Consider the following 12,691-nt stretch of genomic DNA (forward strand, 5'->3'; position numbering starts at 1 on the left):
TGCAAAATAGTGATTTTGTGTATCTACTTACAGGTATTGTGCCTCCTTCATTGCGCAGAAATTCACAAACATGAGAAAGATCACTCGCACTGTGTGTTTACTTGGAATGAAAATATGGTGCAAAGATATTACATCAGTATGGCTTCCCAAAAGAGTATGGATATAGTCAGACATGTTTCATTTTTCAGGGTTACATTATTTTTAAATTAAATTTTTACTTACTTCTACCATTAACGCCACGGAGTACGTAAATTACCAGTTATGCTGCATATTCTGTTTTTTTTTTTTTTAATCATCATGTTTATTTTAATTTTTACAATTTTTTTAAATTTTATTTTTTACAAATATTGGGTGGAATGTACGAAGGAATGAGTATATTTGTGGATTACTATAGTTATCGTATACAACATATATATTTGGAGAAATTTATCAATTTACTATATAGCTTGTCTTTAAGGATTTTTTCTCCCTTTCTGAAGTACAGAAATTTTGCATGATCTCCTTTATATCCATTTTATGTGATTTCTCATATTGATGGAGTATCTTAAGATATGTTCAGTGGGTATCTAGTGTGAAAGTTATGCACAAAAAATATGTAGTTGGAAACTTTTTTTATTTTATCTTTTTTACATTTCTTTTAAAGTCATCAGTTTGGTATTGGTAATGTTGAAACTAGATGCACAGATGAAAACTTATTTTATTGCAAATGAAAAATTGAAAAATTTGGGAAATAATTATTGTGTTCAAATACATAAGCAAACACATGATTTAATGTTCATGACAGACACACAAAACACAAGATCAAAGTGAAACTTAGTGTTTTTTAGTGCGATATAGTGTTAATTGCACACCAGTTGATATCATGGAAGTGACAGTGACAAACATTTCCGTAATAACGAATTCTTACACTAATACCAGCTACTAATATCATCTAATGGTCACAGTAAAAATCTGCAAACTGCACAGACATTCACAGTAGTTATAAATATAGGTCAGACACCATGGAAAATTATGTTAGCTGTTGTGGTGTAATATTATGTCTACCACATTTTCCCATTCCCTATAATTGCCTTAATATTACATCAGCCACATACTGTTACGGGTGTAACCTCTGCGATTATGTTGCTGCACTTTGTGTGGAACATGGTAGCATCTGTAGAGGTAAAAGTTTCACCTACACTACAATCCTAATGACTGACTGCATGTTGTGCAAAATATAAATTTCTTGTAAGTATCCATTGTCTTGACAATGAGCCTCTAGTAGTTCAAATGATGGCCAATGGGGAAGTAAATTTTTTTAAAAACGTCATGAAGCAATTGGTTGTAGTATGCACACAAATAACATACTGTTTAACCACAGTCTCAAGTGTTCAATGTCCAAAATAAGACAAAATTAATCAGTACCATTGCCTGTTAAGTTGTTCACTTTAAAGTTATGCTTGTAAAATGTAACAGATATCTGGTAAAAGTGTGTTTGCAAGTTTCTTGGGTAACGACTAAGTTACATTGTAAATTTAAATTGTTTTTTTTGTGATAGCATGAATTTGCTGTTGACAGCATTCTAGTAGAGTTCATCCTTATCTGTGTCACATAGTCACTTCTTTCAGTGTGTATTACTCTGTATGATTTCTATAGATCCCCCATATACGACCTGTTAGCTGGCATAATCTGCTTAACAGCAAATATTTTTATAGTATATTGTCATTCACGTTCACAGATTGCAAACAATCAATGAAAAATACCAAACAGTTGCATGTCAAATGTAGGAATTCAGCCAGTGCAAAATGTGACTTTTCTTCCAGTATAAGGAACTTTTTGTGATAGTTATAATGTAACAGAAGTTTTTTTAGATAAGCATTTGACATAACTGCATGATCAGAAGTACACTGTTCTTTCAGGAACTGGTAAGAAAAATATAAGTTATTCTGCAGTGATTATTCACTGATGATATAATGTTTGCATCAAAGAGAAAATTCCATTGAAAAAAGTGTTGAATAGCAGTATTACTAGTTAGTATGTAACATTCAGCAGGCAAAATTTATGGGAACTTCTGTACATACTCTAAAAGTTAAAGATACTAATCCTAACTTTCAGAACTTGAATGTTTCTTCTTCTGGGAGAAAGACCAGATTGGTTGGGAACGGTAGGAAATGAAGAGCAAGACACCCATACTCTGAGTTAAGAAGGACCCAGCTGTTGTGAGGACCAGCAGCCAAAGAAGTGAACACACACCTATCTGTTAGACTATTTTTTTGTGACAGTTTGAAATACAAATGAAAACATTGTGTAACCAGTCACTAAATTAATAATTTTTGTATAGGATTCATTTAGGAGGCTTTGATTTATCATCAGATGACAGTTCCATTGTTTGGTAGAGTTGTATTGCTTCTTGAAAACCAGCAGTGTATAAAATAGCTTCAATATTTTGCCCTTAAAGCTTTGATTGCAGGATGCTTTCTATGGATTAGCCAGAAGAATTAATAATTTGGAACATACTCATTTGAGTCTTACAAGTTCACTGTTTTTTTAACATTGCTGGAGGGGTTACAAATATTTAGTGCCACCTGTCCCAGATATTTTATGTGCTACCTGATACACAAGAGGAGGGTCTTAAGTTTATTTCTTGTAGACGCTCTTCTTGTATACAGTACCATACATTATTTTTTTAAACAGACTAAATTATGATCCAATTTGATTTATACAATGAAACTCAGATATCAGGTTTAGTATACGCGAGCATCATTCAGAAAGTAAAGAATGTTTTGTTTTGACACTTGACCACATAGTAGACCATCACTGCTGACTGACCACCAACCTTGGAACTCATCCACCTCATTTTGGAAGTAGGAATGATCCAATGCAGTTGAATACTGTGTAGCTGTGTGTCTTGAATATGTGTGACAAAATCGATGATCCCACTAAGTGTGAGGTAAGGTGTGCAGCGTTATCTGCATTTTAAATGAAGTCCGACCCATCAGAAGTTATAGGCAACTGAGTATTTAGAGGCATAGAAGACGTGGTAAGATGGTACAAGTGCCTAACTTTGAATGGTGACTACTTAGAAAAGTAGCTTGGGTATCAAACGGTATGCAAAATACAATTTCGTTTAATTATATCAAAACTTTCTGTAGAAAAAGAATGTTCTGTACTTTCTGTATGATACTAGTATATGACAGCAGGAAAGGATAGATTGCTACTCACCACATAGACAAGGTGTTTAGTCTCGTATGCAGAATACAATTTCGTTCAATTATATCAAAACTTTCTGTAGAAAAAGAACGTTCTGTACTTTCTGAATGACACTAGTATATGACAACAGGAAAGGATAGATTGCTACTCACCACATAGACAAGGTGTTTAGTCTCAGATGGGCACAATGAAAAAGAATGCAAGAAATATTCAGCTTCCAGGCTAAGTTCTTCATCAGGCATAGAGAAACTCTCTCTCTCTCTCTCTCTCTCTCTCTCTCTCTCTCTCTCTCTCTCACTCACACACACACACACACACACACACACACACACACACACACACACACAAATCACTCTTGTCTCCTGGCCCTAAGAACTGACTGTGACTGCATGTTCGGTGAGAAACAAAACAATTTTTCCTAGGGTGGGTAGTAGGGGTGCCTGTGGAAGCATGTAGAGATGTGGTGGGAACAAGATAGAGGTGCTAGGTGGAGCATCGTGGGACTGTCCGGGGAGGAGGAGGAAGGGGGTAGAGAAGGAGAAGGGATGATGTAGATGCATTGATGGGATCAAAGGCAAATATAGTACTGGAGTGGGAACAGGGAGAGGCAATGGAGGACATGGACTAGCGAAGTATGAGGCCAAGGAAAGCAGGTATTAGGGGGGAAGAATACATATGACACTGTCTGTGAGCAGTAGTTAAAGTGAAGCATATCGTGTTGGATGGCATGCTCAGCATCTAGGTGGTCCAGCTGTTTCTTGGCCACAGTTTGGCAATGACTATTCGTGAGGCTGATAGCTTGTTGGTTGCCACATCCATTAAAAAAATGTGCTGCACAGTGCTGTAAATTAGTAATTAGTGGGTAGATCACATGACTGCTTTCACAGATGGTCCATCCTTTGACAGGCTAAGAGTTTTGTGTGGTGGTGGTGGAGGGGGGGGGGGGGTTGGAGGGCAGTGTAGTTTACAGTCATTGAAAGCACACTTGAGAACATGCCAGGCAGGTAGGCATGCCTTCCAGCAGAGGAGGCAGGATCACTCAGAGGAAATGCAGAGACACCTCGCCTGTGAGGCACTGTAGAAGATTAAGAGGTCCCGTGAGGTAGTTGCCAGTAATCCCCACCCACACATTGAGACTGAGCCAGTGCTGACAGTTTGTTGATGCCATTCCACTAAAACTCTAGATCAGACAGAGCATTCCCACTTTCCTGGTAGTCCCACACTGTCATAGATCTTTCATCTCAATCTTCAGTTGGAACTCATTTCCAGCCATAAGTCCATTTGACCTTTTCTGCTAATTATCCTCTTAGGGAACTTTCCACAGTTTCTCCACATTTAAGAAAATTATGTATGTCGATGATATATTTGAAAAATAAATGAACAGTTATTTTTGTGTAGAAAAATGTAAAAAATATCTACAGATCTTTGACTCAATCAGTACCTATAATAAAGTTTTTAAACAGTGTGTGTGTGTTATGTTCAAATGCAGAGCTCTTAACAAAAGTGCACAAGGAAGCTGCACAAAGCTGCAGGTATACATCAGTTCCAAAATATTTCTTCTTACTTATCCACCAAAATCATACTGCATTCTAGATGTTTCAACTCCGTTGGTCTGCCAGAGCAGTGTACATGAACTAAACACTGGAATTGCCACCTGGTGTTAGAGCAAAGCCTATGAAACAAGTCAGGGATAGAAAACTTTACATTTAGCCACTGAATATGTTGCGTTTCTATTTATATTTCAGGCAATATCTTCTGAACTGAACTAAAAATAATTTAAAAATTAAGCTTTCTGTGGTATTGGATTTTCATTCACAATTAATGTTCTCAAAATTAGGGCCCTGGCAACATGACAATTAATTTTTACTTACCATTTTCCGTGACAGATGCTGGTAACTTGTGAACCGGTAGAGGTCGCTGAGGTGTGTGGTCGCACTGTTTGTGGATCACTTTCTCTACTGGAGCTGCTGTGGTTGCGGCTGGAAGCCGTTCATGCCAACCGACTACTGGAGGAGCTTGCAGCACTGGTTGGAGAGGCACGGACCCTTCTCGGGTCTGCCCTGACCAAGGACGAGAGTGATGACAAAACGGAATCCAGTCTAGACGACGAGCATGTGGAGGTGAGACAGCTTCTGCAGTGTGCCCGAGGCTAGAGAAAAAGACCAGTTGTAAAATTCATCCATTGTAGCATTTGTCACTATTTTTGTTATTTATCTGCAGCCACTTTTCATCCAGACCGTCTCCAGCGTGCTCCATGTGCTACGTATGCGGTACAACAGTTTATCCTACATCTGCTGTTGACATAAAAAGTTCTTACCTGTAAAGCTGAACCAATGTTTTTGATAATATAATATAATATAATATAATATAATATAAATGGATAGATTAAAAATCTACTCAGCAAGTAGCGGCAGGGGCACACTGCTGCTGCTTGGTGAGTAGATTTTTTAATCCGTTTGTTTATATTAAACCACTGTTCTGTAATTCTCATTGTATCCGGACTTTAACAAATCTTACAGCCTTGAGAAGCCTGATGTTGATATGACGGCTAAAATTCTGCTGAGTGATGCTCCTTATGTTTTGCCTCTCATGAACAATTATTATTGTTGTTGTTGTTGTTGTTGTTGTTAGTATCGCCATCTTCACTCTGGAGCCTAGTTTGCTGTAGCTCCGTCACTAACCTATCGGTTACAAGATCCATCATCTCTACTCCAAGCCGTATTAATTTGAATATGCTTCCTGTTTGTGCCTCACTTCCTCTGCAATTTCAGCCATGAGCCTCCCATCACCTTTTCTCACCCCCCCCCCCCCCCCTCTTCCTCGTTTTACCAAAGAAATTAACTATTCACTTTTCTCCTCACTTTGACTCAGTGGCTTCTCATTAGTTACTCGATCCACTCATTTTGTGTACAGAAATCCTGCAACACCACATTTCACAATCTTCTGTTTCCTTTTTGACTGTATTTTTATCAATCAAAACTGTAAGGAGATGATAGATTGTTATTGTTACACACTGTAACAATGATTCGTTGAATTGCAGATAGGCACATCGAATAGATAGGTACACACAAGCTTTTGGCCAAAAGTTTCTTCAGAGGATAAAAACACACACACTCTCTCTCTCTCTCTCTCTCTCTCTCTCTCTCTCTCTCTCTCTCTCTCTCTCTCTTCCTTCTTTCTTTTTAATTCACACAAGCAAGCAATGGCATTCCAGTCCGAGCTGCCAGAGATGATGATCATGTGTATGTGCTTGTGCATGTAAATGAATTCTGTGTGTGTGTTTCTGAAGAAGGTTTTGGCTGAAAGATTATATGTACGTTTGATATGCTTGTCTTCAACTCAACATGTCATATTTATGGTGAATACTAATCTATCTTTTCCTTATATTGTTGATATTCTAAGTTGGAGTTTCCATTGTTTTATCATAATTTAAGTTTTGTTTTCATAATAAGGCTACACCCCAGACAAAAATTACTTAAATTTATATTCAGTGTTAACAGATTTCCCTTCTTTATGAATAACTTCGTTGTTATGGGCAGCCAGCATTTTACACCCTCTTTACTTTGCCCAGAATGTTGTTTTGTTGCAATGTCATTGGGAGACCTTGATGTTATTTCCTCTCCTTGAACTTCAGTTTGTTTTCCAAATTTCCAGTTTAGTTCCTTTATTACTTCATCTGCATCATACAGATTGAATAATGTTTTGCATAGGCTGCAGCCTGTCTGTTCCATGTCAACTACACATACTGCCTCTTTAATCTCGTTTGACTCCTAGAACTCCAGTCTGGTCTCCTTCACTACCTGCATTTTTGCCCTGGTAACTTCAGTATTTCAAAGTGTATTCCAATAAATGTTGTCAAAAGGTTCATTGTCAGTTGCATTGATTTACATAAAAAAAGGGGGGGGGTGTTGATATAAGCTGCTGATGGCAAATTAACATAGCCTAATATTTCTTTATGTTGTCCCTCAAGCTGGAAACCCGAGTACTTGCTTGCAGGTAGAACTATGCTTTGCCACCTGTTGACGGTGGAAAACACTACTTCATCAGCTAATTGTAGCATTTGCGCACTGATGCACCATTAAGATCATTGTTGAAAAGAGAGAATTGGAAGAAATCAAATCTAAAGAGTGAAAAGAAAAGAAAATATGTTAAGTGACGTGAGAATATACAGGATGTCTTAGGAGGAATGGTCAGTATTCAGAAAGATGACAGGAATGATTGTTCAAAGTAAAAAAGGCTAGTATATTTGGGCTCTGAAATGCTTGCTTTAAGAGCTATGAGCCCTTGTTCATCTTCAAACTTCGCATTTTCTCCTTGACAAGTACTCATTGCTCATAAGTAGGGACAGGAAAAAATTTGTTACTTTATATCCAAAATTGGTGTTATTTTTTGCACTTTTTGATGTTATTTATCAGTGAAACTTCCTGGCAGATTAAAACTGTGTGCCCGACCGAGACTCGAACTCGGGACCTTTGTCTTTCGCGGGCAAGTGCTCTTCCAACTGAGCTACCGAAGCACGACTCACTCCCGGTACTCACAGCTTTACTTCTGCCAGTATCTTGTCTCCTACCTTCCAAACTTTACAGAAGCGAACCTTGCAGAACCAGCACTCCCGAAAGAAAGGATATAGTGGAGACATGGCTTAGCCACAGCCTGGGGGATGTTTCCAGAATGAGATTTTCACTCTGCAACGGAGTGTGCGCTGATATGAAACTTCCTGGCAGATTAAAACTGTGTGCCCGACCGAGACTCGAACTCAGGACCTTTGCCTTTCGCGGGCAAGTGCTCTACCAACTGAGCTACCGAAGCACGACTCTCGCCCGGTACTCACAGCTTTACTTCTGCCAGTATCTTGTCTCCTACCTTCCAAACTTTACAGAAGTTATTTTCTGGCAATCTTTTACTATTATCACAGGGTGTATACGACCCGGCAGATCCGGGAAAAACCCGGGAATTTTTTCATCCGGGAGAAAACCGGGAAAAACCCGGGGATTTTTCATTGTTTTGGTTTTCAGTTACATTTTTGTGATTTTGACTGGTAAGAACTAATAATATAACAAAGGATATTACTGTATCCCGCTACTGCAGAATAATACTGCAGCAACAAAACATGAACGAGAGGAAAAAAATGAAAATAAAACTTAAGTAGCAAAGGAAATGCACCGTATACAACAACAAAACACAGTGCTTATACAAGCGTCTGCCAACAGCACAATGTGCCGAAGGCTTAGGAAGACTATGCAATGCTTCATAACAACGAATTGCCTCTGTTGAGCTTGACGTGACAACTGTTTAAATTAGAATCGTTCAAGTAGTTGCGGGCGGGCTCTTGCACATGTGCAGGTTAGTCGCGTATGAGTAGTACATTCTCCCGCGTCTGGTTACAGAAGTGTGGCTGGACGCCACTACCTAATATTGCCCCAGTTCAGAAATATAGTAAATATGGGGCTGATACACAGAGTAGTCAGAGTTGTGGTGGGGAGGTGGGTCGTCTCCACGTGACCCATGTTTACGTTGAGTGATTTAGTTGTTTCGTCTTCGTTTATTGCCTTCACGTTAAATGATGAAATGGATTTTTGTGGCCGGGAGCTATCAAATGAATTAAAATACATTAGCTTAGTAATTGAAGGCTAAAATATGTTATTAGTTTCAGATTTTATTTCCACTTTTCTGACAGTCAAGCATTAATCGCCTTGCAGAACAATGAAGTTATTTTTGTCAGTTTGTTAAAGAGATTTGGCTTTTATTATTCTTTTCTGCTGAGGCAGTCAATTTATTTGAAACAAAGTGTTTAATTTCACACTCTTGGCTGGTTTCAACTGTTTGCTGCATTTCAAGTGCATGTATGGCATTATACCATAATAAAGAACCAAACATGAGATAATACTGCACTGGTACTCCAAGAAAATTTACATCCGAACATGGACATACGAATGTGCAGTTTAAGCCGAATTATTCATCTTAGTGTGGTTCACGAAATTCCGATGCTCTTGAAGTATCCTGTGATGTTTTGTTTCTTTTATGCCATAATATCTTTTAATGTTTTACACGTACGAACATATGGGTTTCCTGCGTCATCGTAAGTGCGCAAGCTCGGTGACGCCTGTTATCTGGCGCTGTCTTGCAACTGCTGAAACAAACCTATTTCTAACTGGTTGCTGGAAAATATTGCGAATGGTGGTTTGAATAGCATTACATTCAAAGCAAATTTCCTTTTGTGCAAGATCAACTAAGTGCAAGAATGTACGATGAATTTCTTAAGTCACAAAGCATTTGACTCTCATTTAAAAATCAATTCTTTGAGGACGACCATTTAGAAGAATTTCGAGCCCAGATCAGACATTTGCGTTATTATTGAAAATTTTACAGGCACATTTGTGTGATGTATCTTAATTTAAACCATGAACTTTTCTTATTTGTGTGTTCGCACTACTTAATAGTGATCTTGCTATTGGCTGACTACATCACGTGACCTATGCTGTCAGCAGTGGGCAAGATCAAGTGACATGAGCCATGACAGGCTTACAAAAGCGCATCACAATCTCGATTTCAGTGCTTCAGAAAGTGACATGCGGTGTTTGGTGGAATTCAAATTTATACCATCGTAATACGAAAATATGCAGCGTACATGCCCACCGCCCCGGGAGTTTAGTTTTATAAAGTGCCGGGACATTCTACGTCGGTATATAAAACCATAAACATTCAAAGGATTGATGAGTTTTACATTGCCGAGGAAGAGTATACTGTCACTTAACACGGAAAAAGTGTATTTTCACCTGGGAGAACGTGTATTTTTAATCAGAAAATCCGGGAAAAATCCAGGCATTTTTTTCTTTGTCCACGTATACACCCTGTATCAGTTATCTATTTTCAATGCTGTGTTGAAAATGCTATTCCTAAGATAGGGTGGGCCAAACATGAGAAAAGCACAGAAAAAAAAAACTACTTTAACAAAAAAAATTTGACGCAGTAATTATTTAATAACAAATATCAAAGGTTAAAATGAAAACAACAGTATGTTGCAGATATTTTATTGATGATATGTTTCGCACTTCTTCCATATTGTTTTTGAGCTGTGGAGACCACAGAAGCCTATCTCCGCGACTCATGAATGATCTGTAGATGCGCTAGAAGCATGAAATGCATAATGAATAAAGTATTTGTAACAGAAACTATTATTTCAATTTTTAACATTTTTATACTGTTGCTGTGCTTGGCCAGAATGGTTTGGAATCATACATATATTTTAAATACTGCAAAAAAACTATTTATCAATGATGTATCCAGCAGATTAAAAAATATACAGAACTTCCCTTGTTTCAGGTCCACAATCTGTTTTTGACACTCAACCATTTTTGTTACTGACTTAAATATTTATGATAAATGATTGCAATTTCTTACGGAATAGCAATAATGAAACTTAGAAGAAAATATTTTAATGTAAGGAAAAAGTTTTGCCTTTGCAGTGCTATTGTTAATAAATAAAATGTCTTGGCTGCAAACCCAAGAGATTTTTCTGTATGAATATCACCAAGAAAGCTTGAAGGCTATTTTTTAAGTATTCCCAAGTAACAAAATATTTATAAACATTTACAAAAGGTATTTAACTTGGGCTAAAATTACGACAAAATTTAATTTTATTAATTTTTTTAAATGTTCTCTCACATATTGCTCAGGAACAATGTTTATAATATGTTTCAGCAAAAGTATTGGGTTTTAAATTCTATTTTCCATCAGTAACACAGTCTTTAATACAAAAAATACTTTCTTTTAACGTGATCTCTCTCTCTCTCTCTCTCTCTCTCTCTCTCTCTCTCACACTTTCTTTTTTACGCATATATACAACTTGTAGTAAGGCTCATTTATGTACTGCATTTTCAGCTGTTTTTACCATGATCTGATCTGGACAAATTGGGTAAAAATAGAAATCCATTCTCGAACAAAAGAAGCATAGCTCATCCTTACATTAGAGAAGTAAAAACTAGTAAACATTTGAAAAAGTGAGAATATGCACAGTTTTTTTTAAAAAAAAGAAGAATCAAGCAACGGGCTAATAAAGATAGATCCACAGTAGCACTAAGGCAAGTACATTTTCACTCTGTGGACAGCTTTTTGAATGACAGCATTGTCATTATATTTACATGTTGCCTTCAGAGAGATTGTGCCGCCTATCTGTCAATACTTTGTTACAGTTTGAAAACAGTATCTTGCTGTCAACATTGGAACACGGGAACCAAACAGCTTGCAATGCTGCAGCTGCAAATTCCAGATTGACGACTGCAGTTGCCTGCAGCATTTCACTATGTCAACATGTCCCAACTGCATTGACGTTTGGTTTTAAACAAAATTCTGGAGAGATTGATACCCCTTCTGAGTATCTGTAGTACTAAGAACAGTCATCCCTGGTACAGATTGCAAGATCCTGGCCATTTCGGAATTAATACAATGGAGAATTATTGTCCGTGGATCGAAACAAGAATCCAAGGTGTTGAAAACTGACTGATTTGGATCTGTGGCCATGAGAGTCGACTTTCTCATTTAGAAGTGCGGTCCAGTTCACTTCAGTCCCTCCTTAATTTCTGCATGATGCACTTCCCTCTTTATCATTTTTAAAATCTCACTGGTTTCCTTGCCAAATATTCCTTTTCCCACAATACTGAGGCGTACTTCAAGATCCTTCAACTTTGAATAAAGTTCATGTGAGGTTGGATGCTTTGAAGTCTCTAAGAAGACAGTCGTGTTCATCAAATCTCTGGCATGTTCTTTAACAAACATGACCTCTGCAAGAATCCTAGTTACATCATTGTCTGACAGTGAAATAATATACTCAATGCCTGCAATGGACAGCTCTTGCAAGCCATCACTGCAGAAGAATTCAATCATTACCTCATAATATTTTGCTATATAAATGGCTGTGGAGAGCCAAGACAGGGTGTATACGACCCAGGAGATCTGGGAAAAACGGGAGAAAACCAGGAAAAACCTGGGAATTTTTTAGAATTTCGGGAATGTTTCGTTGTTTTAGTTTTCAGTTACATTTTTGTAGTTTTGACTGGTAAGAATCAATACTCTAACAAAGGATATTACTGAATCCCACTACTGCAGAACAATTGCAACAATAAAATGTTAATGAGAGAAAAAATGAAAATAAAAAATAAATTGCAAGGGAAATGTGCCATATACAACAACAAAACACAGTGATCATACAAGCGTTTGCCAACAGCAAAATGTGTCAGAGGCTTTAGGAAGACTATGCAATGCTCCATAACAACAAATTGCCTCCGATGAGTGTGACGTCACAGCTGTTTACATTAGATTCGTTTTAGTTATGAGCGGGCTCATGCACATGCACAGTTGAGTTGCGTATGAGTAGTACCTTCTCCCATTTCTGGTTCCAGAAACAGGGCTGTTGGCTGTGTAAGCAGTCACAGCAAGCAGCTAGATGCAACCCGGAAAAATTTTACTGCCACGCCCAAGCTGCTAGATTCATGCATGTGCAGTG

The 12,691-nt window shown here is 37.7% G+C and overlaps 1 protein-coding gene across 1 annotated transcript in view; it reads left to right on the plus strand.

Annotated features, from left to right (window-relative positions):
• LOC126292114 (uncharacterized) overlaps positions 1-12,691 on the plus strand; it is a 132,028-nt gene that overhangs the window by 84,905 nt on the left and 34,432 nt on the right. The window contains exon 9 of the mRNA XM_049985940.1: positions 5,076-5,309. Coding sequence (XP_049841897.1) covers positions 5,076-5,309 — 234 coding nt within the window. The remainder of the gene's footprint in view (positions 1-5,075; positions 5,310-12,691) is intronic.

Source organism: Schistocerca gregaria, chromosome 9, assembly GCF_023897955.1.
Source record: "Schistocerca gregaria isolate iqSchGreg1 chromosome 9, iqSchGreg1.2, whole genome shotgun sequence".
Classification (NCBI taxonomy): Eukaryota; Metazoa; Arthropoda; class Insecta; order Orthoptera; family Acrididae; genus Schistocerca; species Schistocerca gregaria.